This window comes from Oryza sativa, chromosome 11 (genome assembly GCF_034140825.1).
Source record: "Oryza sativa Japonica Group chromosome 11, ASM3414082v1".
Lineage (NCBI taxonomy): Eukaryota > Viridiplantae > Streptophyta > Magnoliopsida > Poales > Poaceae > Oryza > Oryza sativa.
The window spans coordinates 6,929,041-6,956,488 of NC_089045.1; the positions used below are offsets into that span (position 1 = coordinate 6,929,041).

Genomic DNA, 27,448 nt, shown 5'->3' on the forward strand with positions numbered 1-27,448 from the left:
CTTTATTCCCAGCCATTTGAACACAGCTCACAGAGTTGAGGGAAGAAAAATAGACTTTTTCTGTGAAAAAGCACAATAGACCATCGTGCCTTTGGGCCGGCCCAGCACGGCCCGAGTAGTATTGGACCATGCCTGGGCTATGCATGCCGTCCGTGGACTAGCACGGCACGGTTCGGCGTGTCGGTCAGGTCGTGCCGGCCCGACTAGCCTCTGCCCAGGCACAGCTATAGTTTACACGAATTACATCGCAGAAAGATATGTGCGTAAATTACAAACCAGCGTTTTATACTCGGCTATAGTTGATAGACACACCACAAATCATCATTTGTTCTGATTTTATTTTTGTAGCAGGCCGACATGATAAATATGAATACGTACGAAAGTTACTCATTCTGTAAGGAAACTTGACACATCACACACGACATGGTTCACTGTAGTAAATATGGAAATTCAACAGACGGTGGTCGGGCGCCGATCTTACAGCTCCTGCGGAACAACAGCTTTACGATCGACATGCTGTAAAATGGAAATGAACGTCATGTTAAAATCCTACGAGAAGAACACACAACCTTGCAAGTTGCAACCAGCAACGCTGCCAAGACAAATACTCTCTCCATTTCATATTATAAATCGTTTTGATTATTTTTCTTAGTAAAACCTTTTTAGGTTTAACTAGAAATATAGGAAAATTTACCAACATTTACAACACCAAATAAATTTCATTAAATTTAATATTGAATATATTTTGATAATATGTTTGTTTGTGTTGAAAATATTGTTATATTTCTCTATAATTTGGTCAAATTTAAAAAGTTTAACTTTTTAAAAAAAGTCAGGTAGTACAATACAAAAGGTGGAAGATAAAAAAACCCTGACATTTTTCATTTGCAAAGTAAATTGCGCTCTACATGTTCCTAGTATGTAGATAACAATTTACTCGATGTATGTAGAACGCACTAACAATCAGGATAATAATTAATACTCGAGGATCAGGGTAATAATACTGACCTTGTTGAACATGGCCAGCATTTAGCAGCTCGATCAGTCAAAGACGGAGAGGAGTATCTATATCCATCGATTCATCGGTCCCCGTGCTCTCAGGTGTTTTAGGCCTCTCGGTCGCAGTATACTTTACCGTACACCCAGTGTTGGGTGTGCCAACCCTTTTGAAGAACAAAACCTTGGGTCTTTTTGGGTGCTTCCGAGCTTCATCTTCCCAGGTAATTATGGTTTCCATACTGATAGCTGAATCAAGAGCAACTTCCTGGAGATTTGTGTGGTTTCTAATATTAATGCCAGCAAGATTAACAAGGTGCCCACAAAGCAGGTGAAGTGAGACAAGTTCTGGCAAAGCTTCCTCTTCGATTGTAGGTAGGACAGGAGTAGGACTCTCCACCACTAGACATAGGCGCTGCAGGACTGGGTAATCCCCTTTTTTAATGACGAAGCCCACAAGGTTGTATTCTACCAGTTTGAGATAAAGCAAGCAGGGTAGCTCACCCAGGCCTGATCCTGATAAATCACTCCCAGTTAGATTAGTTGATGAAAGGCACAACTCTTTGATGCCTGCAAGCGACGTAACAAACTTGGGAAATTGGCTCAGTCTGCCGTGCAGTTTCAGAGTGGTAAGAAAACCATTTGTTTCACCTAGACGACCAAGAAGATTCTCCAAGGCATTTCCGAGGTACAGTGACAGAGAACGAACGCCAACACCTGTGTCCATTTCGTACATAACCATATTTTCAATAGCCTCCTTGAGGTGGATAATCCAATCAGTGTTACTTTCTCCAGTGGAATCACACCATATCTTGACCTTTCTCAGTCCCCTCATATGAACCATCAGTTCCGGAATTATAGAGTCTTCGTCTATAATAAATCCTGATAGAGTCTGCAGCTTACTCTTTTGTCCGATAGTTTCTTTCTTTGAGATGATATCATATATTGCCTGCAATGCATTAATACTCTTCTTTTTCCTGAGCTTGACCTTCCCAAACAGGTGAACTAGATGGGGCAGCTTTATGACTTCTATAGGCAGTGCGACTACATTTGTCTTGTTTAATTCGAGTGTATGTAAACAATGCAGCTCCTTAATCGTCTTTGGAACTTTCTTAGTAGCGCTTCCGAGGCTCAGATATTTTAGGCGCCGGAGCTTGTTCATGATGTCTTTGAGAAGATTATCACTAAAATCAGTGCATTCCATAAGATCCAAGACCTGCAGCAGTTCAAGCTTGGTAATATAAGAAATAGAATCTTTGCCACTCCCAAAGATTGTCAGAGAACGGGCACGATCTTCCTTCCTGCCCGACCAGTTGATCCTGTTGTTTTTGTCGTTCTGAATAAAGAGGTGTCGGAAGTTAGTTGGTTCTGACTGACCTGCATCAAGAGACCCGATGAAGCGATCACAGAAGGATGTGTGCAGCATGAGCTCGCGCATGACAGCATAAGTTCTGCAAGTATTCACTATTGCATCGTCGCCTATATGCATCGGTTCAATGATATTCCTCTCGATTAGTTGGTTGAAGTTGTCATGTGCGACCGCCTCGTCACTTTGTTTAGGTACAGACTGTACATATCCTTGAGCTACCCATCGTCTGATTAGACTGCTTCTCCTGATTTGAAAACCCTTGGGGAATCCACTCATGTATAGTAGGCAGGTCTTGCCATGGTCAGACAGATTGCCATAGCTACTCATCAGAACTCGTCGCAATTCTTGGAATGCAGATTGTTCTTCCATTTGAGAACCTAGGCTGCCACAAACTTTTGTGCAGTTTTCCCTGAGATCGTTACCCATTTTCAAATACTTGGCCACACTGACAAGAGCAAGTGGGTGGCCATCACATTTTCCCACGATTGGTGTTGCTACCTCCCTATCAAAGTAAGTTGGACGTTTCTTAAACATAGCTTTTAGCAAGGCCTTAGAATCGTTCTCATCAAGAGTTTTCATATTATAGATGTAACCACCGTCAGATCTGCAGTTGTTTGCTGCCGCTTGGCTAGTCGTCGTCACTATTATTCTACTCCTTGTTTCCTCAGGCAAGATATAATCGTCCCACTGTTGCTCATCGATGTCATCAAATACAACGAGAGACCTAGCAGGTAATAAACACACAATAATTTTACGGATTGCGCTAAAGAAAGAGTAAATTCCCTGTGTACCGTGAAAACTCACTCAATCCCTTTCTTATCCCTGAAATTTACCCGATCCCTTATATGCCCCTGAAGACATGTCATCCTTGCTGTAGTAAAACTATATATTAATAACTTGTCATTCACACACGAGTTGCAAGGGCTACCATATCTGATATTATACTATAAATATTAACTTTCAATTATATGCTAAATACATTGGTTATTTTCTAATTATACATAGTGGTTTAGATCTATTATATAGTCCACTAAACTTTCTACAAACGCTTTCAAGTCGCCATATGTGACTCCTACGAACGCTCTTAAATCGACACATGGAGCTCTAATAAATTAGATTAATTTTTAATAATTTTAAAAAAGTACCTAACCATCGATTTTACTTTAAATACGGTGAACACGCTATATATTTTCTATCATTGGATTTACCTTAATAAAAAAACTAACAAAAAAAGCCCCACAAGGGTTGTCTGTACCGTGTTCATACCAGTACACCTACGGTTCACATACGTACGCAATACCTCATCCCCAGGAAATATATTTTGTGATAATAAATTCTGAAAAATTATACGATCTAAATCATAAAGCTAATATGTTATCCATGTACATCATTAGATCATTTACAATAAAATTTATAATTCTAGACCCACACTAACTATATTTAATAAGTAAAATAAATAAAAACATATTTATAGGAAAAATCATATAGATATTTTAACGATCTACTAAACAACATATAACTTTTAATAGAACAATACGCAACACATAAAACTAATTAATAATATTATAATAAAAATAGTTTAATTAGCAAATAGATATTTAACAAGTACATCGTTAGAGTAAATTTTACAAAACTACATGTATTTTGATCAAACTATCACAAAACTGCAGATTTAACACGCTGTATCACAAAACTTTATATTTAATATTGAAAATATCACAAACTATAGCTTTTAGAGTTTAAATCCTAGCACCATTGTAATGTTTGAGCTATAAACATTATTGTTTTGTGACTAAATTGGTTATAAACATGTAGTTTTGTGATAATTTAGTTATTAAACATGTAGTTTTGTGACAGTTCATCTTAAATGTGTAGTTTTGTGATAAACTTGTTGTTAAATCTATAGTTTTGTGATGCACTGAGTTTAATCTATAGTACTTCCGTGAAAGTTTGTTAATATGTAGTGTTCTGAAATTTACTCGGATCATTATTATGTTTGTAAATATAGATAACTCAAATTGGTGAAACAATTAGATTTATCTCAAAGGAAAGAAAACTCCTCTCCTCCTCTCTCAGAAGCTATTGATCCATATATATAATATATATGGGGCACCATGGTATGAAATACACAAATTTACTTAAATTTTTCAAAATTTTCAAATTGTGAGTATATGAACTCGATTCATACTATACATAGCGACAAAACAACTTTATTTCATAATCCATTATTACATACTTAACTAATTATATGTTTTGATGCTATGTATCTAGAATCAAAATCTAACAAAAACATATTTATATTTAGTTCAAACTTGTTTTGAACTGGTTAGTAAAGTAGTTAATGTGAATATCTAAGCATAGACACACGTATATATACGTGTATATGTATATATATACAAATTGCGTTAATATGAACGAATTAAAAGGAGGTCTAGCTATGGTACATTACTAACACTCATAGTTTTTCAAAATTTGTTAAAAAAAGCCCCAAAACATTCAATTAAAAAAAGGAAAAGCACCTAACGTTTTATTTTGAACTCAATTTATTAGACATGTTTTCTAGACAAACTAAGTCTACCTCTTTTTTAAATGATCAAGCAGAAAATAATAATTGCTTATACGCATAAATTAAATATTACATAGTATAAAGGTAAGAGATACCTAAGACATATTATTTAAGCAAAGCCGGTAAATAAATTTATGAAGAAAATTTACTTCTAAAACTTGGAAAGTGCTATAGGATTGATATTCAATTCTTGTAAGTCTCTCAAATATAATCTATGATATAATATAATATAATATAGATGTCCACACGAACGCGCGGGCTGCCATCCTAGTTAAAAGAATAATCCAACCAATTAGCACCCGATAGTTGTTAAGTCAGTCCGTGCCTCTGAAGTCAATCATGTACTGATAGTTCGACTTTTGAGGCAGAAATTTTGGAAATTTCAGGATTTTCTGTCCACCCAAGGGAATTCTTTTGTCTAAAAGTTTCTTTCATTTAATTTAGCTAAAGTTATTAAAATTCGAATGAAATTTGCTTTAATTTAGCCTCCATGTTCACTTTCATAGCCTAGAAATTCTCATATTAATAAGAGAAAAATAAAAAATAGAGTTCATACACAAATACAATTTAAAATACCAGAAATTCGGAATTAAAAACATGGAATACTGGAAGAGAAGGCTAGAATCCATACATGTATACAATTTAAAACTAATTGAAATTCAAAATTAAAAAAAGTAGCGGTTAGAATACATATAAAAATACAATTTACAAATGGCTAAAATTTGGAATTAAGAAAATAGATATTGGAAGAAGAGTCTAGAATCCATATAGGAATACAAATATCTGAAATTTGAAAAAAAAGGAAGATTAAAAGATGAGTTTAAAGTTCAAATAGAAATACAATTAGAAATAATAAATTCAAAATATAAAAAATATTTGAAGATGAATCTAGAGTATGTATAGGAATTTAGAACTAATTGGAAGTCGGAATTAAAAAATATAAAAATAGAGGTAAAGTTTCCATATTAATTACAGTTTAGAAATAACAGTAATTCAAGATTAAAAAATAAGATAGATTGGAAGAAGAGTATATAGTGTATATAGAAATAGAATTTAGGAATAACTAAAATTCAGAATTAAAAATAAAATATACTGAAAGAATAGTCTAGAGTCCATATAAAAGATATAATTTGCAAATAACAAAAATTCATAATAAAAAAGAATTTTAGAAGAGCAGTTAGAGTCTATATAGGAAAAATAGAAATAACATAAATTCATAATTTGAAAATAAGAAATATTCAACGAAGGGTTTAGAATTTATATAGGAATAAATTCTGTAAATAACATCAATTGAGAATTAAAAACATAAGGAATATGTGAAGAGGAGTCTAGAGTTCATATAGGAATGCGACTTAAAAATAAATGAAATTCGAAATTTTAAAATAAGAAATACTGAAACAGGGTTTAGAGTTTGTAAAGGAATAAGTTTTGTAAATAACGGAAACTTGAAATTTAAAAATAAGGAATATTGGAAGAAGAGTTAGAGTTTTTTAGAAATATAATTTAGAAATACTAAAATTCTGTACTTAAAAATAATAAATAACTATGACGTATATATAATACAATATAATATGAATATTCTGTGTTCGTTAGTTTGGTCAACTTAGGACATAATTAATAATTATGGTGCTATTTTAATATATTTTTATAATAAAATGGGGATGCACTAAAACGTACCCGGGTGCATAATAATTAAAACGCGTCTCGCACATAGTAAAATTTTTACTACACGTTATATATTCTCAAATACCTGATAGTAAACATTTTACTAATATACTTAATAGGAGAATTTGTAACGATTGAACTTTCAGTAAAGAAAAAAAATACTAACATTGGATGTGTTTTAACTATAAAATATATGAAATATATATGCTATTATGTGAAAAAATATAACAATACTATGCTCCTAAGGCTGCGTAATCTACGCGGACCACCATGCTAGTTAATTAGATGGCGATATCCCTCTCATATTAAGTAGGCTAGTTATTTTGGGATACCACTTATATCTAGAAATATGACAGTAAATATATTCGTAGTTACAATAATAGGTAATAATAGGTGTTATAGTAAAACAATAACACCACACGGGAGGCATAATAATTGTCCGGATAACTGTTAGTTAAACAATTACTACCGTGACAGAGGCATGAGGAGATTAGGTGTAATGTTTTAGTTGATACAATGTGGAGAGGATAATTTATTTACTTATGATAATTATTTTTGCTCATGAGATTGACGGAAACGCGAGGGGACACCGGGGTGAGGGGTGGGGGGAGCGGTGGAACAGGAGCGGATGCGGGAAACTAAAAAAGAAAAGAGGAAACTGGCCATATTGAAGAGTTGCGGTCTCATAATATAAAAAGGCGGAACGAGATATGAAGATTGAAGAACTGCCGGTTGCCCTTATCTTCTAATAAGTTAAAACGGTTTATTAGAAATAAAAATTATTTTATAAATAAAACTGTTATATATCTGTTCGTAGCAACTTAAAAGTCATCGCTAACAAAAGTTACGTTGAAAATATCTTAAAATCAACGAAAATTCAAAATTTGGTTTTTGCTTTGTTTTATGAGGCCAACAGAATGGGGGTTGTAAGTATTCAATTGATTTTTATAGTCACAAGAAAATTTAAACTCGCCACGGTGAAATAAACAAAAGCCAACGTTCGAGGAAAAATAGCTAAGCAGAAGAACATTCACCTGTTGGTGTTTAGGTAGTTTGATATTTCGGTTCGGAGCTGTTCGACGTCGGAGTCTCCCGTTATTCGATCTTCCAGCTTCGGAAGTCTCTTGAGCAAGTCTATCAAGAGGCCCTTGTAATCATCTTTATACATCCACGCGTCAACCCAGGCACGGGTAGGGAAAGTATGGCCATCTTGAAAGGAATCATACACTTCCCTTGCGAGCCTTGTCTTCCCAGAGCCGCCGAATCCCACGATACAAATCGCCCGCATCTGCTCTTGTTCGCCCTCGACATGGTCTACCAATATGTTCCTAAGCTCGTTCTTTGCTTTCATGATGCCCAATGTCAACACAGGCTTTGCCAGGGGAGCCCTTGATGTTGCCTTGTTTGCGGCCGATCCCGATGCCATCGGCTGGCTCATGTCCGCATAAAATTTTGTCTGCTCACGAATGCGCAACGTCTCGTTAATTAGAGACTGGATCTCCGCTGGGAACTTAGATAAGAAGGATACATTGTCATAGCCCTCGCAATCACAGCAAAGCTGGAACTGGTCGAGGCAATCCTCGATGTTGTATGCCAAGTCGCGCAGTGTATTCATGGCCTCCATGGAATTCGGAGGCATCTCACGGGATAACCGAGGCTCCACGGTAGAAAGAATCATGCGGAGTTCTGATTTGATGAAAAGTATATCTTTTTCAACACTCTTCCACTTCTCATACTTCCTCTCGATTAAACTATAAAGCTTCTCCGAAGCGAGTTTGCTCAAAGTACTAACCAAGGCACCAGTCACAGCGACAGCCATGGCAACTTCCATCTCTCCGTCCGAGCGATTGGTATGTCACCGAGCCGCTCCTCTCTGCTACAGATAATGGTGATTAGCCTGATAGCTTCAAAGTTCAAACTGGAAGGAAATCCATTGATCCAACTGCACTTTAATAGAAGAAAGGAAAGGCGTGGTCGTGGACAACTGGGTACAGGACAGACTAGACCGGCTAGCTGTACTCGTGGTTGTCGACCATAAACATTCAATTCTGTCTTGTACTAAAATATAATAACTTATAGCATTTAAAATTTGTTCTAAAATATAACAAGCTCCCTACTATATTTCCTTCTCAATTAATCATAATATTTCACCATTCAATATATTCCTTTCTCAATCTATCGCAACCTTTCACCATTCAAATTTTCTACCCATTTTATCTTATCAATCAACCACAACCCTCTAATTTAATGTCATATATTTTCTTAATACATGTGTCTAAACCTAAAACTCCTTATATATTAGAGTCATGCTACGGTGCTCTCTACTCATAGTATAAATTAATCTAAGCCGTCAATCATTTTGTATCTAATGAGTCAAATCTATTTATATTACCATCTCAATTAGTAGTAGTAGAAGTAACAAGGGAGGGTATAATAGTCCAAAAAATACGGATGTGGAAGGTGAATTCGTACTTTTGTTTATCTCTACTATTATAAAAATTGAAGATGTTTTTGCCAGTACTTTGGTATGTCATCTGTTTACGAGTCGTTTTTAAGTTCGTTCGCTTTTGAAATATATATCCGTATTTGAGTCGGGTTTCAAGCTTGTTCGCTTTTGGAACTATACGAGTCATATAAGAAATCTCTTTAAAAAAACTCACATGCTAACTTAAGATGATCGGACTCCTAATTGCAGCTCATAATTTTCTAAAAATATATATATCCAAGCAAATTCCCACAGTGAATTTTATCTTAACTAAACTGTATAATAATAATAAGATTAAAATAATCTTCACCAGTTGCAATGCACGGGCATTTTTTCTAGTCTATATCTATATACCAAAAGCTTTCGGTTTGTTTTTTTTTTTCCGTCCTTTGTTTTTATCACCGGTTTTTTTCCCAACTAAAAAGGTAGCCCACGCATTCGCGCATGCATGTATTATAGATTGATTATTAAATACTTATATAGATTAAATATTAAACAGATAATACCTGCCATGTTTTCAAAGTACTATTTCTCCATATTTTTTTGTCGACATTGCTAACATAATTTTACCAAACTATTTGTTAAAATTAAAATCTGTAATATTTAATGCATCCCTATGAACAATTATCTATGATCTCTTCTTCATCGTAAAGTCAAATTTAGTTCGTTTGGAAAACATGTCTAATAAATTAAGTGTAAATAAAAAGTAAGGTGATTTGTCTTGATTAATTGAATGTTTAGTATTTTTTAAAAATAAATCCTAAAGAACTATTATTGTTAATAAATATTTGTCCCACCATGTTCCTCCTTCTAGATGGTTCAGATTGACACAAATTTTTACATACTTACGTATAAATTAACAAAGATGTATCATAGGCCTCATTTTCTTGTGATATGCGTGATCTATACTATCCTTTTTAAAAGAAAATACCTAGTTAACATGAATCCGAAAACTAAAATTTAACAATAACAAATATAACTTTTCAACAACTATATACTGCTACATTAGTGTGGCTTATATATGCAATTATACATGAAAAAAAAACTCATAATGCTACAGAGGAATTATAATCTTAAGAATAATAATTAGTAAAAATCTAATATAGTTCTGTTGTTTGTAAGAATTGATTTTTGTTACTAATTAGTTAGAAATTAGAACATGGAGGAATTGAATGAGAGAGGAGAGGAAGAGAATCAAAGGGGAGAGAGTACGCTTGCATATAATTACATGTTATACTGTATTAGTTGCTTATTTTATTAACTAAAAATAGAATTAAAATCTATCTTTTTACACGTCTTTTTCTACGGTATATTCACAGAATGTATTCAAAATATGAACACTACGAATCAAATAATATCATTTTGACTTATTATAATATTAGAATGGGGGAGTTAGGTTATTTTTACTTTTATCATTGTACATCTAATTTAACTATTGTGAAGATATATACGATGATAAAGTCTATATCATTTTTTAATAATTTTATAATTGTTTGAATGGCACACAAAAGTCAGAAAATATATTCCCAAAGTGATATATTTATTTTCAAAGTTAAATTATAGTAGGTTTGGGTATTTAAATGTAAAATAATCTACAAATATAAGCGGATCAAATATTAGTTGTATGATTTAGATGTTATAGTTACCTATATTTTAGGATTACTTTTACTTTCAAAATAATATATGTTGTGAACTTTACTGACAGTTATATTCATTTTATTTTATGATTGTAGCTCTAAAATGTATTTTTATTGTTGTTGTTTTTGTTGCTGCTGCTGTTCTGCTGCTGCTGTTCTGCTGTTCTGCTGCTACTGTTGTTGTTGTTCTATCATGAGATAATCCATGAAATGGCATTGACAACCGTCTAAGTCCCAGAAATGCCATCGACAAGTGTGAGTTCCAATAAATGCTATCGTACGAATGATTTTGTCCCAAAAATGCTATCGCCGTTAGGATTTCGTCCATTCCACGTTGTTAAGTTCTATAAGATAAACAATGTATTTAATGGCGCGGAATGGACGGAACCCTAACAGTGATGGCATTTTTGCACGCGCTCGATTTTTTCTTGATTCTTCGTGCGTGCGTTTTTTGATCTTTCCTCCCGGTTGTTTATATCAACCGGTATTTTCAATCTTTCCTCCCGGCTGATATAAACAACCGGGATTAAATAATATCAACTGGGACTAAAGATAATAGAGTGCCTGCCACGTCCTGATATTCAATGAATCGGTACTAAAGATGATTTTTAGTCTCGGTTGGTGTTACCAAGCGGGATTAAAAATCATTGAAATTCTAAATCAGGACGAAAAATAATTTTTAGTCCCGATTTCTATTCAAACCAGAACTAATGTGGTTTTTGCCTGACCCAGCAAAAATGGTTTCTCTAGTGTAGCGAGGGACATGTGACGCTCGTCACAGAGGCGAGCGAGCTGGGTGGGTGACAATTAATCACCAAAGATCCAACCCTAAACGGATAGGATGATTTACCCCGGGTTGGGAGCGGATTATTTTCTATACAGCGGTTAGTGAGCACTATTGTGGCGTTAAGTTACAGTACTGATTAAAAAAAACTGTTTAGATTATATATCAATATTAACATCAAGTTTCACTAAAAAATTAAAATTTAGAATACATACTTAATGCTATCCTATCTTACTATAAAGTTATAACCCACTAATCTTAAAGCTCAACATGCAAACATGCCACCTCATTATCCACTAGCAATAATTACATGTAAAACTTATGCAAGTATACAACATCATCTATAATTCATTAAATTTACAAATCAACATCCAATCATCTTCCTTCACATTATTTTTCACAATATTTTTAAATGTATATATCCATCATTTTTATAATCCTTAACATATATTTATCCATATAAACAAAGTGCAGGATATCATATTTCATCTACAATCTCATACGGAGTCCACTAAATATACTTATCTCTCAACATAGTTTGACAAACCAGTTTTATTTGTTGTTAATAACTAATATATTTTTTACTTTTAGCTCTTATTATTAAAAAAATTAAAAAATTACTTAAGAATTTCCGCAACAAAGCGCGGGGAATCACCTAGTAACTCCTATATTTCATAACATAAAAAATATAAAACAACATATATAAATATATAATATAAAGAAGATACACGATTTAATGTTCTACCATCATATGTGAAAGACAACATATAAGTACTATAGCGATCCAACAAAGTCAATAATGAAATGTTCTTGCGGCCACTAATTTACAACATGCTATCTTCAATCCGCTACCTTGTAGTGGTAGGCGTAGAAGTTCGCTACCGCTATAACGGCCGGTGCAAATGCTATTTATTAGCTTGGTACTCATGCTCAAACGCTTAAAAGAAGAGATAAAGAAATCCCCTACTAAATCAGGACGTGCGTAAGCCGAACAGGACCGTTTGAGAGAGGAGACAGAACAAAACTTTGGTTTAGCAGAACCACCCGAGCTGAGAGAGGAGACAGAACGAAGCACACATGCCCAAACTAAAGCACACATACGACGTCTGCCTGACTAATTAGTAAGCGCCATGGATCGGATCGATTTGCAAGCGAGGACATGGACGCACCTTGTGAACTTGCGGTGCAGCTCGTGGATGAGAAGACCTTGACTCCACCGGAGCTGAGGTCTGCTACCTTGTAGCGACCTCGGTCCGCTGCCACTATAGCGGTCGCTACAAACACTATTTATTAGCCTGGTACTCATACTCAAACGCTTAAAAAGAGAGAGAGATAAATCCCCTACTAAATCAGGACGCGCGTAAGCCGAAGAGGGCGTCTAAGATAGGAGACAGAACGCAGCACACATGCTCAAACTAAAGCGCATATGACGTCTGCCCTGAATAAGTAAGCGCCATGGATTTGCAAGCGAGGACATGGACGCACCTTGTGAACTCGCGATGGAGATCGAGGAGGAGACGACCTTGACTCCACCAGCGCTGAGAGAGGAGACAGAACGAAGCTTTGGTTCTCTCTCCTTTTTATGGCTTTTACGGGTCAAGTCGTCGCTGCCCCTTTCATCGCCTGCAGTGCATTGACCAAGTGAACAGTCCACTCCGGCGACCAAGTCAATCGCTATCAGTGTCAAGTGGCCAGTGGAGCACTTTCTGTAGTATTATTCCTCATGTCAATGACGAGGATGGCGCTTATAAATTGATCATTGATAAAAAAAAATGGATCATGTTGTGCTTGTAACTATTTAAAATTTTGAATGGTTCGATTAATTATTTTGTTCTCTATGGTAGGAGCTCGGCATATTCATTTATTCAATAGAGGGATTATAGGGCCCAAAATTAAAGTAACAACAATGAGGTAGTTTCAGGGACACATGGTGAGAACATCCTTACTAGTGAAAAGTAAATAATGTGATGATCCTAGGATGAATCATGTCACTTAGTAAATTCTGACCGTCGGATAGAACAAATGTAACAAAACCTACCGTTGGATTTAGATTCAGTCAGGCGAATATGGTTCACTCTTTCATCTGAGCACTAAAGTTTCTAGAAATTAAGTATATAGGTCCTGAACCTATTTTTCCATGAGTGATACTTCTACAGTTTGGACTTTAAGCTTCTTTTGCTATTTATGTACCAAGATCCTTCTTCCTCCAGAACTAACAATAGGCAGGGAGAGGGACGCCAGTTCGGGATGGCGGCGGCCATGGTGCTACGGAGGACAGCGTCTCGATTCGGAGTAAGGAGATGTTCTAGGGATTACTTTAAAGCTTACTCTGTGGCTAGTTGGTAATTAATCTTGGTATATCAGGCACAATAATTCTGCTTTGAATGGTACAACCGTACAAGTACACAAAACTTGTAGTACAAGTACACAAAACTTGAGATGGCTCTAGCATGAATGGAAAGATCCCACTAAGCCATGGGTGGGCCTTGAAACGCCATGTGATAAAACTGATATAGGCTTTTTGCTGCGGCCACTAAAATAAAGATCGGGGATGGCAACACGATTCGATTATGGGACTCTGCCTGGTCGGAGGGACAAAGACAAAAAGACACCATGCCACTAGCCTATGCAACATCCAAAAAAGAGGAAAAACACTAAGGGAAGGCATAGAGAACGACTCTTGGATCGATGACCTAGACCTCAACGGCAACGCCCCTTCCACTGTGGACCTAATTAGCCAACTCGTCTCCCTGTGGGATGCAACCTAGGGCATTCTTCTCAATCAAAATGAGCCAGACCAAATCACCTGGAAGCTTTCAAATCATGGAGAATACTCGGCCTTGTCGGCTTACAAAGCACAATGCCTGGGAACCACCGATACCAACTTCAACGCCTTAACTTGGAGAGCTTGGGGCCCACCAAAGTGTAAATTCTATGCGTGGCTTGTGATCCAAAATAGGGTGTGGACTTCAGACCGCCTAGCAGCGAGAGGATGGCCAAACAGCGGGACATGTCCCCTCTGTCGCGTGACAAGTGAGTCAGCAAGCCACCTTCTTGTCCATAATAGATACTAGGTGAAATCCCGCGCGTTGAGGCGGGCACATTAGAAAAGATGAAATATGCATGTAAGAATGAACAATCAGATTGTATCGTTTGAATCTGAAAACAAATTGATAGGTAAAATAGGCACTGAAGTAAGATTTACTTGAAATGATATCAAGCTCATAAGCTAACAATATGAGGAGGAATATAATGTTGAATGAAAGGTAGCCAACTGAGACATACATGATTGTTTGAACTATCTTGTAGCAAATAATGTACTCTGTAGTAACATATATAAGCATTCCTTGACATGATATGAGCACACATATAGAGACCCTCTACTGCTCAAATTAAGTTTATTGCAGTTGCTTACCTGGTTAAGGATGAGAGAGGTGGAATCTCCTCCATAGTAGTCATTCCTATCCATGTGCAACACCTTCAAATACATGACAAATACATCGTTCTGTTAGCTGAACTCCCCAAAATCACTATGCCGCTACTCTTTTAAGTGGGATAGGGAAGTCGTAAGCTCAGGCACGCACTCACAATTCCTCCCCAAACGCAAGCAACCACCACAACCATGGCGCAACACCTACCCAGCCACGATGTATGAACAATTTACCATCCCGCTACGCTCGAATAGGTAAGTAAAGCAGCGATCAAATGGCGAGGTACAAAAAAAAAAAAAAAAGCAACCAGCAGCAGCTCATCCGAGTGCGGCTGCGTCAAGCCCAGATAAGATGAAGGGGGCGGGGGCCGATCTACGGATCGGGCTTCAAGGATTGGATTTGACTGCAGACATAAAAAGAATATGTAGCAAAAATTCAATTGGAATATAACTAACTTAATAATACAATGGCCTTCCAAAGATAAGAACTCGATTCATTACTTCGAGAACTTGTTGCTCTACTATTCTTCCCTCGGTAGCAGCTCGGCCACCCAAACAGGCATGATATCTCATAAGCATTTTGTTGTTTCTGTTTTACCCACGCCGCTCTCACCACTCACAAGAATAGAGTTGCTTTTCCCTTCATGAATCATTGCTCTGTTTCATGTAAAAAGACAGCAGGATGATCCACGATTTATAGGAGTAGAAAGTTGGAAACACTGATGACTCAAATACCTCCTATCATATTTACTTTACCTGTATGCAACATCTGCCACAGCGAAACATGTGGACTTAACTCTCCAAATGGTGCTCCCTTGTACTGTTGCATCATATGTGGATCATACAAATATGGCAATCTTTGGAAAGGACTGACGGCAATGAGAATGTTTCCCGTATATGTCTGTCAAAATGTTAAAGTTATAGGTCATACAGTACGACTGAAACAATGGCATATTTACAGTAAATGGCCATGCAGAATAACATATATATATTTCATTAAGTTCATATCTGGTTGCCAAATTCTACAGAACTCCTGGTTCGTGGAGGTAGGATAGCTTTGTCATATCATCAACTCCACCAGCAGCTGCTTCCATATCTTTAGGATACAGTTTCGATAAATTTGCAATGATCTAAAAGAATTGACAACACAAACATAAGTAGCAGTACATCAAACTGAAGGCCAAAAACGAATTAGCAGCTTACCTTCTTTCCATTGGTTGCTTGGATCTTGGCCTCTTCGCCTTTGATCTTAACAACTTCTCCATCGACCCAGGCAATTTCAGGGTCTTCAGCCCAAACATGAGAACCTACTACTCCATCCGTCCCAAAATATAAGCATTTTGAACCTGGACACAGTCTTCGAGATGCTACTTTGACTAACAATATCTACAAAAGTAAAATATCTTAAATAAAAAGAGTTGCATATTATGATAGTTCGTTTAATGATAAACATAGTAACATCAAATTTACATGATTAATCTTTTCTAATTTTTTGTTATTAATAGTTAAAATTTAAAAAGTTTGACTTGCACTATTCTAAAAATGCTTATATTTTGGAACGGAGAGAGTATAATATTAACTTTTGCCCATGCAATAGAAGAAAAAATTGGATATATTCTCATGATTCCATTCGTCATTGGGAAATTTACAATGGTGTTTAAATGCATTCATGTTTTACCTATATGCAGAAACATTGTAATTCTCTATAAACTACAAAATAAAAATCCCTCTAAAATGATGTTTCGGTTTGAACTCTAAAACGAATTAACATGGGAAAAAAAATATTAAATCACTTCGATTTGAAACCACATTGAATGAATTGCTACAATCAGGAAGCTTCACGCAAAGCATGCCAAGGATCAAACATGAGCAACACATGTTCAGCGACTGCATCCCTCAGGCGAACGCATTACGCATGAGGTAGGCGGTTTTACCATTCCGCCGGGTTTTGGAGGATGATCAGCAGGTGGACGCTGTGAGGGAAGGCGCAGATGAACTCATATCATATCTCGTGGTCGGTCGCTCGTCGGAGCTAACCCTCCGTCGTCGCCGGTCTCCGGGCGGGGGCTGCGGCGGTGGGTGCAAAAGCGGGGGAGTGGAGAGGGAGGAGCCGACGTGTAGAAGGCAGTGGAGGGCGGAGAGGGGGCGGGAGTACGTGGAGCGGCCATGGCAGGTCCTCCCTTTGATCTCTGTGCAGCGATCAAATGGCGAGGTACAAAAAAAAAGCAACCAGCAGCAGCTCATCCGAGTGCGGCTGCGTCAAGCCTAGATGAGATGAAGGGGGCGGAAGGCCGTTCTACGGATCGAGCACCGATCCGAGCACGGGAGGCGGCGGATCAATCGGATTGGGTAGGAGAGAGGTACCTTGAGGCCGTCGACGGAGAGGAGGCCGCTGAGGATGCACTCCATGAGGCCCGTCCCCAGCACGATCACGTCGTACTCCTCATCCATGGCGGTCGGGCGGGCGGCGGGCGGGCGGCGAGCGGCGAGCGGTGGCGGCGGGGAAGGAGAAGTGGGGGTTGACGAAAGGCAGCAGCGTCGTTTGGGAGTCCAAAAGCGTGGGATGGTGAGATGAGAATGAGATGGGAGGAGGAAGGTGACATGGGCCTCACATGCTGTGAACCCTGAGCCTTTCCATCTGACGGTTGAGATGCGATGTAATCTACCGATCCAACGGCTGTGAATTAATGATGACGTGGAACATTGAGGTTTGAGCTTTAGGAGATTAATTGCACTTAGTGGGGGATAACTTTATAGGAAGAAGGGATACCAAAAGGATTTGGAGTCTGACTGCCGCCTGGGTGGCTTACCAGCAGCTGGACCCGCGCCAATGGGTGCCATGCCTGAGCGTCCAAAATTGGTGGGAAACGCTAGCCAATACTACCTCCGTCCCAAAATAAGTGCAGTTTTGCACTATTCATGTTCAACGTTTGACCGTCCGTCTTATTTGAAAAATTTGTGAAAAAATTAAAAACATTTAGTCACACATAAAGTACTATTCATGTTTTATCATCTAATAGCAATAAAAATACTAATTATAAAAAATTTTCAAATAAGACGGACGGTCAAACGTTGAACATGAATAGTGCAAAACTGCACTTATTTTGGGACGGAGGGAGTACAAAAGGAGGTGCCCAAGAAAGGCCTACGGACTCTAATTATATTAATAGTTTGGGAGATCTGGAAGGAAAGAAATCAGTGGATTTTTAAGCACAAGGATACTGCGGCCAATATCCTTATGGCAAAAATAAAAGAAAAGGCAATAACTTAGGGGGACCGCTAATGCGCGGGTGATCGCTCCCCCTCCCCTATACGTCCCTCTTCTCCCCCTTCCTCCTCCCCTTCTTCTCTTCCCTACTACAGTACACAACACAAAAATTTTTAAAAAAACAAAAGGTTAAAAATTTTTTAAAAAACAAAAGGTTAGAAAAATTTATGTATAGAAATACTATATATAGAAAATTTGAATTCAAATTCAAATTTGAATCAAGTATGTAAACTTTTTGACTTATAAACTTTGGGTCTATAAACTTTAGGTGTATAAACTTTAGATGTATAGAAATACTATATATAGAAAATATTTGAATTCAAATTCAAATTTGAATCGGATATAATTCAAATTCAAATTTGAATCGGGTATGTAAACTTTTGACTTATAAACTTTAGGTCTATAAACTTTGGGTGTATAAACTTTAGGTCTATAAACTTTAGATGTATAGAAATACTATATATAAAAAATATTTGAATTTAAATTCAAATTTAAATCGGATATATAAACTTTTGACTTATAAACTTTTGGTCTCTAAACTTTAAATGTGTAAACTTGAGATGTATAAACTTTATGTGCATAAATTTACTAAAATAGAAAAGTAATACGGTGCTAAAAATGGAAACCAGGTGGAGGGAGGGAGGGGGAACTGATCGCTACCTGTTGGCCCTCGCGATCGATCGCGAATCAGCCTTTCCGATAACTTAGACCATGGCGGGAGCAAGGAGGCTACAGGATTTTCAACCTAACAGTGTGTAGGCCTTGTCAGTTTTGTACAGTTTTTTCTCCTTTTTACCCTTAGGGGTTATACTTTGCTCCCTCTTTTTTAAATGAAATAGCACACTCCCATGTTGATTCCTTCAAAAAAAAAATTGTAGTATAATAAAAGCTCGAATGAGATAAGCTCAAATTTTGAACTTTGTACAATAAATTTAATTTCAAGCTAATTGGAATGATTATATTGATACACACATCTGCCTAGCTTCCTCTGTTAGGTTTCGCAACAACATGTAGAAGACCAAAAAATCGACACTTGGTTGCAACATTATTTAACACATTCTCACTGAGGACTGGGTGGTCACTAGTTCAGAGACATTTTTTCTAGACGTGCCAAAAGTGATTTTCGTGTGTGAACCTCCAGCTTGTCTGCCCATAAGTGTCTGTGGAAGTCACTATTTTTCCATGCAGGTGGAGCACCCGCTAGGCTCCTTCCGCAGCCACCAGCTCTGGGCGGCGCCCGCCACGCACTGTCGCCTGCGCTGCCCACTGCCCGTCGTGAGGCTAGCGGAGGCGGATCCTCCCGCTGCCAACCATCGGATGTGCCTCCCGTCACCCAACGTCGGCTGCTCCACCCATGGATCCAATCGTTGTGGGCCCAGCGGATCTGGATCAAGCCATCGCGGGCCCGACGGAGGCGGATCCACCCACCACCGAGCGCCCAAGGGCCGCGCCACCCGCTGCCCGCTGCTCACCACCTGTATCGTCTAGAGAAGGTGAGAGAGGAGAGGAGGTGAGAGAGTGGAGAGAAAATAATGAGGAGAGAAAGTGAGAGAGAGATGAGTGGATAAGAATGAAAAATTATGAACTGGTGAGAAGGAAATAAGAAGGTAACTTAGACTTTAGTTAGATCCTTAAGAGGCCCTCATGCGAAAATTAATTTTTACATGCGGTCCTCTTAAGGAGCCTTATGAGAAAATGAAAGTCAATTTTTGCAGACGCGACCAGTTACGGTCCATATGCAACATAAAGAGGGTCTCATTCAGAAAAATCATTTTTGCAGCAGTGGATTTGAATATCTGGTGAGTTCATTTCTGTCGCCTTCCTTTGCCTCAGAGATATCCATCACCCAACTTCATCCATCTCTATCCGTGTCCTTTTTTTCATGACCAAAGTGAGCCAAAAACTAATCTTACCCATTAGACATGTGGAAGTACGGTTGTGCTTTGCGATAGAGGCCCGAAGACTGGTCCTTACAGTGGCCGAGGTGCTACTATCAAAACCATGCACCCCGAACCTAGCCTAAAACCATTTTGGAGGTTTTGACAAGAGGAAGGGGTGGGGGGGGGGTCCAATTCTAACATATGCCAACCAATCCAATATGTCCAAGTGATATGATAATTCCTAAAGTCTAAAGTTATATAAAACCACCTAGGGTTGCCTTGTTAACCAGCGAAGCGTCTACCTAAAATCATACTAGTGGAACCATAGATAGAGTACACACTAGTTGGGGATTTGTTTTCCTATGGTGAACAAGGTATGATAAGAATAGAAATTATAAGGCTATAACAAGGACGAATAGGTAAAGCTAAATAAAACAACGATAATGTGAGAATTTAAATAAAGCGTTAATGCATTAATTTAAAATAAAATAATTTTAAATCATGGGACAACAATATGTTCAATGGAGATGTGTCTTGCCTTGCTCGCTTTCCCAAACGTCGGCTTCAACCACCAAGGAGAGCGGATCTTCCGAAGCTACAGCGTCTACACGACCAATGAAAAGAAAAAAGGCTTTTACTCTAATAAAATCCATATAAACCTAGAAACAAAGCACATAAATGGGTTATTGACTTCTTAAGGAAAATTTAGAGACTTGAACGGTCCAATTCTGAATTCAAACGGCCAAGTTATAGCAATTTGAAGTTTAGGTGTTGTTTAGCTGAATATTTGAAATTTTCTTGAATTAATTTTAATTTAAAAATTGTTTATTGCGTAAGCACTAAGGGGTGACACGTGAGCCGACTCCATGGGGTAGGACACGCGCGGCAGCCCCACGGTCCACGGTGGACTGAGTGCACCCTGGGCCAACTACCTGCGTCATGGGCCCCATGCGCCAGCCACCCGAGGGGCGACGACGGCTGACAGGTGGGCCCCACGCGGCGGCCACACGGCGCTCCTTGAGGCCGCCACGTCAGCGCGGCCGGCGGGAGGTCACCGCCGGCGACCATAGGCACGGCTGATGTCACGCCCTGAAGTTTCCCCCTCTCCTTGCTTTTAAAATTGGCTAAATAAATCGTCCGAAGAAATTATCCTAATTAACCTAGAGCTAATTCCCTAATTAATAAATGCAAATAATAATCGGAATCGGCATGTGGAATTTTTCTTGGATTCTACATGTCAAAATATGTTAACAGGATTTTTAGTGGAATTTTCAGAGCCTTGGAAATAATTTTTTTTAACCAATTAAAAATCACCAAAGTGCAATTTTAATCCCAGGAAAAATCCTTTCTTCTTTTTCTTTTTCCTTTTTCCTCCTTTTTTTCCTCTTCTTGGGCCGTCGGCCCAGTCCATCCCTCTCCCGCGGTCCCTCCTCCTTGTGGGCCGGCCCAAGCCGCCCCTCCCTCCTCTCTCTCGGGACGCCGACAGGTGGGCCCCACCTGTCGGTCGTCTCCCACCTCCGGCCGCTGGAGCCGAAGCTCCAACCGCCCATGCCGCCGCCGAATCCGCCGCGCCGCCGCCTTCTCCGCTCCACGTCGCGCCTCCACTCCGCGCCCGCACCTCGCGCCCACGTCGCCGCCGATTCCCCCGCATCTCCCGGCCCGCGCGCGCGCTCGAGAGGGCGGGATTCGATTTCGAATCCACCTCTCTCACTCTCTCTCCTCCCCACGTCGCCGGCCAAATCGGCCACCTCCCCGGCCACGTCCGCCCCCTCCCGCACCTATAAATCGCTCCCCGCGTCTTCCTCTCTCGTTTTTCGCACTCGCCGCGCCCTCCCGTGCTTCCTATCGTCGCCGCGCCGCTCGCCCCTTGCGCCGCCGCCTACCGCCGTCTCCGGCCACGCGCCGCCGCCTCTATAGCCACCGCCGTGCCGCGCAGTCGCCGCCGTCGCGCTCACCGAGCCCGCCCGCACCTCGGCCACCATTCGGTTGCCGCCAATCGTCGCCGAAGCGCCGTTTCCCTCGCACGCCGGTGAGCTCTCCATTTCCACCCAACTCCGGCCGGCTGCTCTAGCCGCCGTGGTCGCTCTCCCTACCCCTAACCCCTCTTTGTTTTCTCCTAGCGTGCCGCCGCCGCCCATCCGCACCTCGGCATCGCCGGTCGTCGCCGCCGCTTTCTTCCTTCGCGCCGGCCGTCGTGCTCATCGGTGAGGAATCCCCTCTCCCCCTTCCTTTTTCCCCCTTTCCCGTGTGCGCCGCCGGCCTTCGCGCGTGTGCCGTCGCCTTCAGCCGCTGCCGCCGCCTTTCGGCCGTCGCCGCCGCTTCCCGCACCGCCGGTCACCGCCGTCGGTGGCCGTGCCTCGCCGCCGCCTCGCCTTGGCCGCCGGTCGGCTTTGAGGCCGAGCCGAGCCCGGCCGGCTTCTCCCTCGCCTCCCCTTTGAGCCACCGCCTGGTGGGGCCCACCTGCCAGCCGCCCCCTCCCTCTCCCCTTGTGCCGCTGCCAGTGGGGCCCGCATGTCGGCGCCGCCCCCTCCCCTTGCTGACGTCAGCCCTGGGGCAATATTGCGCAATAATTAATTAAGGACTTTTCTTTATTAGTAAAAACACAGTTTATCTTCTAAAATTCATAAGTAATTCATCCGAGCTCTGTTTAAGTCCATTCAAGTCTCAGTAAATCAAGAAAAATGCAAAGAATCCATTAAAAATGGTTTTGTTTCCTGTTTCAGTAGTCTTATAGCATGTTTTGCTTGTGTGCTTTGTTTGTCGCGTAGATTTCGGCCGTTTCGTCGATCCGCGGTTTCTCGAAGACGTTGCTGAGGTCTCATCAGTGCGAGAGCAAGGCAAGTCATGCAATACGTTTGATCATATTGTACCCAATTTACAAATATCCCGCATTTCTATTAAATGTTGCATTCTTTTACAATATCATGTGGAATGGGTCCTATTACTCAGCCATTTATTGTTTACCATATGCCATTGATAACCTGGGTATCAAAATGACTAGATGTTGGTTTAGGAAATGCTTAGCCATGCTTAGTTCAACTAGTACACAAATGGGGATCACCTTATTACATAGACTTCGTCTATTGGCATAGCTTTAGATTGGTGCCACCGCAATGGTGTTAGTTAATTAAAATACACTGAATGGTGGGCTGTGGGTGCATGGTTTTGCTGGTCGCACCCATGGCAGTTAAGGACCGGTTCACGGGAAACCCTGGGAGACTTACCGTGCTTACCACAAGCGGGAGTGGGTAACTGCTTGATCTGAAGTATAGCTCGACCCTTTCCTAGGCACCGGTGGCGAGGGTGGGCGTGATGGAGTTGGGTCGGCCGGGGTGTCCGGTTGTCCAGCTGCCGGATTCACCGCGGCGCAAGAGGGGACCGCCCACTGCCTTTTGAGGGGTGGGGGTGAAACCTTAGCGTGGTGTGGATGGTTAGGGGAGGGTTATGTGGAGGGTCTTGTCACGATTTCCCCCTTTGCAGTATCATGGTGATACTTCGGGGCATGGCTACATGTGTGGAATCGTGTCTTGTGGGTACAGTTGTACACCTCTGGCCAGAGTAAAACTATTCGAATAGCCGTGCCCGCGGTTATGGGCGATCAACCAGATTCACCGTGATTAGTCTCACCCCTAGTTTAGCTTAATGAACTGGTGTAGTTCAGGTGGTTGGTTGGGCCTGTTGCAACGTGGTGTAGCGTTGGACAGTGTTTGGTTAATATTGATTAATTACTACAGCTGTTTTACTGCTTTCAACTACTGCTTTTAAATGCTAGCTTTATGCAAAAGAACCTCTAGCATCCTTTGGTTATATCCTGCATCATACCTCCTCTTCCGGTATGACTTGCTGAGTACAGTGGGTAGTACTCAGTCTTGCTCTCTTTTTCCCCCACACCAGAGCTGAAGATCTTCCTAGTTGGAGCTGTTTTGTCAAAGTTGGTTTCGTCGCTGCCGTCAAGGATTGCCTGTGGAGTGGAGTCGCTCGCTGCTGAAGTCAAGCTTCCCGGTTTAGCTCGCTTTTATTCTTTTCCGCTGCATTTGTAATCTTTTCTATTTTTGTAAGACGTGGATCTGTATGTCAACAATTGTCGTTTGTGTACCCTGGCTGGTCCTGGACAGGGATTTAATGCACATTCAGCTTAGAAATTCTGGTTTGAGAATTTCTGGGCGTGACAGCTGAGCGGCGGCAGAAGAAAGGGGGAGGAGGGGAAAAAGGGCGGCGGTCCAGCGGCTCACCCCGAACAACGGCGGCGGCAAAAGAGGCAACCGGAGGGGATGAAGATAGCGGGCGGCTCAGGTTGGCGAGGATGGAGGGGTAGGTCTTTGAGCTCGGCGAAGGGGTGGACGGGGTCGGCGAGAGGAGGTCTCGGCAGGTGGTGAAGCCCGGCCGAAGATCGTGTTGAATAGTCCCACATTAGTTGTGGAAGGGCAAAGGACCTAGCTAAGATATAAGTATGGGAGCCTCTCACCTCAATGGCTAGCTTTTAGGGTGAGAAAGGCCCTTTACGATCCTACAATTGTTATCAGAGCCTAGCCAGTTCAACGTCTCTGTCCCGAGGTACATAGTGTGTGAAGCCCTAATGGACCATAGATGCCTGCGGGGCCCGTATACTGTCGGCTCCCAAAACTAACAATTCAGAAACCGACATGTTTAATTGTATCAAGCCCTGGATCAGTAGAGTGATACAGGTCTAACAATCTTGATCTTCATCGCATACATTTGGTCAAGACTCCAAAGGAGATATATTTATATAAAATAATAGGACATTTACAAGTTTGTGGCTAACTACTACAGCAGAAGCTATATGATGACTCAACTCTGCCGTTTTACTATAGAATTAAACCGTTTATTGTACTAGACTTGAAGATTAGGTTTAAAGGGAACTAACTTATGTGATTGAACTCCTAGCTTCGGCAAAAACTCCAAATAAACTCTGAAAAAGAGGGGTTGAAGCAAGGGTGAGTACAACGTACTCAGCAAGCTATTATATTATTCAACAATGAATGCATGAGAGGTAATATCTGTGTAGAGCTAGATTTACTTGCAGAAAGCTGAGAATAAAGAGGTAGAAATCCTGAAATGCTTGATTTGCAACGGTATTTAAGAAAATATTGAATTATATTTCTAACCAAAGTACCATATGAGTCCCGATGCTCAAATCCGTGAGCACGGCTATTCGAATAGATTCAATGATATTCATACTGCAGTAGATGTACGCTTTACCCGCAGTCCATGACTTGCCAATAATTATTAGCTTAGTCATGGCCCAGTATTAAGTTATTAACAATTGTAGCACCTGTTCCATGAACTCTAGTCCCCATGCGCTCTGAACGTAATGTTATCAGCAGCGAGAGGAGTTCTGGCGTTCTCGGGGTTTTTACAGAGAACTGGATGAGAGACCCCACGTCATCTCAACCAGGTTTCCATAAAATCACACACACATCGCGCGATAATCAAGATATTTACCTGCGCCTCGGTAAATATTACATTTGCCCTGCTCGGCATATATTTGCCTCCTTCGCGAGGACTTACAGAAGAACCACTGTACAGAGGTACCACATTGTTAATTAACATAATATCTAGGTCTGTCCCCATTCTAGAAGCTGCGGTCGTACTCGTTCGTTTGACATAAGTACTTGCTAAACTTATATCAACCGAGACAGTACTAGCCACCCGGAAATCAACCAAATCTTACGTACTGTCCCAATCTAAGTTCATTATGTTTTATGCAGTCTAACTAGGCAGGGCTAAGCAAAAGCTAGCATATAACTGGTTTGATATATGTTCAGATTATGCATTCAAAATCATGTATGGCTAGTGCATAGAATAGAATGTAGAATATAGGATAATTATGCTCAAAGGGGAGGAATAATAACTTGCCTTGCTCCAACGCAGTTAAATCCAAGATAGGCAACCTGATTATCCGATTCTCGAAATACCCAAAGGTTGCCATCCAAAAGACAATAGACTCTACTGATAAAGAGGAAGAACCAAATTCAATAAAAGCCATAAAATAATAAGAGAACGATAAACGGCTAAAAGGGCGAGGGTTTAAGGTATAACCTATCTCCTTTTTATAGGGTGTAGGGATCATGGGGCTAGTATTTGCTAGCGGTAGGTTTAGGTAGTATAATACCTAGGGTTTAGTTATATGGGAGTCGATTGTGGAGTAGGATAGCATATCGGCTAGGCTCTATATTTTATGTAGAGGCTCTCGAGGATTGGAAGCTAGAGGGGATTAAGCAACTACTATCGCTTATATTTTATGTGAAGGCTCTCATGGTTTGGACGATAGGAAATAAACTAGATAGTTGATATGGTTAAATAAGCATGTGGCTAATATGGATCAAGGTTGGGCTTTGGTAGAACAGTGGCTATGATTTAGTTGTTTAGGCCGATATCGAGGTAGGATAAATATCGGCTAGGGTTTTGGGTGTTTGCTAGTCGTCGTTAGAGTTGGACAGTATAACGACTAGGTTTGGTATCATTTCTAGCCGTGTCGATAGACAACATATCGGCTAGAAGAATAGGAGGTGGGTGTAGGTTTAGTAGGGTGGAAGTGTTACTCCGACAACCGTAAGTAGCGGCGGAGCGGCTAGGATCACACAGAGCCCAAGAGCTAACTGTGCGGCATGCAATGGAGGTCGAGGGGATAGTGAAGCTCCGACCGCTGTACGCATCAAGGCGTGGGGTGCCAGGAGCAGCACTTCGACCTTAGGTTTGGTTTTTGCCGGGCTTTACAACCAACGGTCCGACATTGAGATCCGTAGACCGCGAACGTCCCCATGGAAGGCGTAAGGTTCCAACCAGCGGCTTTTTAGTGGCTACATGGTATTTTGGAAATAAAAGAAAATATTTTAAAAGCAAATATAAGTTTAAGTTGTAAATTCAATTAAAAGATTAAATCAAATATTTATTCAAATGGTATTTGAATAAATTAAGGAAATTCAAATAAAATCTTAAAATAGCAAATTTGGTATCAAAATATAGATTTTGAATTTAGATGAATTTAGGTCCAAATTTCACTGGAATCGGATCTACGGTTTAGGAGATATGGGTTTCTAAAGAATAGGATTTGAATTAAATCTAGAAAATGAGAAAAGTCACTGTGCAGGGGCCCACCTGTCAGTCTTTCTTTTTCTTTTTCTTCTCCTTCTTCTTCCTCCCGTCTTCTTTCTTCTCCTTGCCGGCAATAGAGAGGAGGGAGGGAGGTGGGGCGCCGGTGCTCCAGTGGCCAAAGTGCGGCGACGTCGGCGGTATATCGTGTTCCCGAGCGACGCGCATCCAGGGAAGCAGTCGGTCAGCGAAGGAAACAAGCGAGGAGGCCGGAGCAGCGACGGCAGGAGCTTGGCTCGGCCAATTTGGGAGGTG

General features: G+C 40.4%; 2 protein-coding genes across 3 annotated transcripts; both read right to left on the reverse strand.

The window, feature by feature from the left end:
• Positions 1-266: 266 nt before the first annotated feature.
• Positions 267-13,208, reverse strand: LOC4350120 (disease resistance protein RGA4-like). Of its 2 annotated transcripts, XM_066305177.1 has the most exons (4): positions 12,988-13,128; positions 7,631-8,469; positions 1,009-3,089; positions 267-516 (listed from the first exon to the last, which is right to left on the reverse strand). In XM_066305177.1, the coding sequence occupies exons 2-3, from the start codon at positions 8,425-8,427 to the stop codon at positions 1,046-1,048; spliced, it is 2,841 nt and encodes a 946-aa protein (XP_066161274.1). In that variant the 5' UTR covers positions 8,428-8,469; positions 12,988-13,128; the 3' UTR covers positions 267-516; positions 1,009-1,045. The 2 variants fall into 2 exon arrangements, 1 of the variants encoding a protein (XP_066161274.1); XR_010737387.1 differs by lacking the exons at positions 267-516; positions 1,009-3,089 and adding an exon at positions 12,672-12,776 and having other exon boundaries at positions 7,480-8,469; positions 12,988-13,208.
• A 2,594-nt stretch (positions 13,209-15,802) lies between these two features.
• LOC136353884 (myosin-9-like) lies at positions 15,803-17,495 on the reverse strand. Its single transcript, XM_066305178.1, has 3 exons — positions 17,297-17,495; positions 16,136-16,318; positions 15,803-16,062 (listed from the first exon to the last, which is right to left on the reverse strand). Exons 1-3 carry the CDS (start codon positions 17,381-17,383, stop codon positions 15,955-15,957), a joined length of 378 nt encoding a protein of 125 aa, XP_066161275.1. The 5' UTR covers positions 17,384-17,495; the 3' UTR covers positions 15,803-15,954.
• Between the last annotated feature and the right edge of the window lie 9,953 nt (positions 17,496-27,448).

What these genes read in the sequence shown, in the direction of transcription:
- LOC136353884 (XM_066305178.1), bottom strand. Translation starts at nt 17,383, where the DNA reads ATGGATGAGGAGTACGACGTGATCGTGCTGGGGACGGGCCTCATGGAG. An exon ending in TCTCCGTCGACGGCCTCAAG is followed by an intron (nt 16,319 to 17,296) that starts GTACCTCTCTCC and finishes TTACTTTTGTAG; the next exon opens with ATATTGTTAGTCAAAGTAGC. An exon ending in AAGCAACCAATGGAAAGAAG is followed by an intron (nt 16,063 to 16,135) that starts GTAAGCTGCTAA and finishes CAATTCTTTTAG; the next exon opens with ATCATTGCAAATTTATCGAA.
- LOC4350120 (XM_066305177.1), bottom strand. Translation starts at nt 8,427, where the DNA reads ATGGAAGTTGCCATGGCTGTCGCTGTGACTGGTGCCTTGGTTAGTACT. An exon ending in AACTACCTAAACACCAACAG is followed by an intron (nt 3,090 to 7,630) that starts GTGAATGTTCTT and finishes ATTACCTGCTAG; the next exon opens with GTCTCTCGTTGTATTTGATG.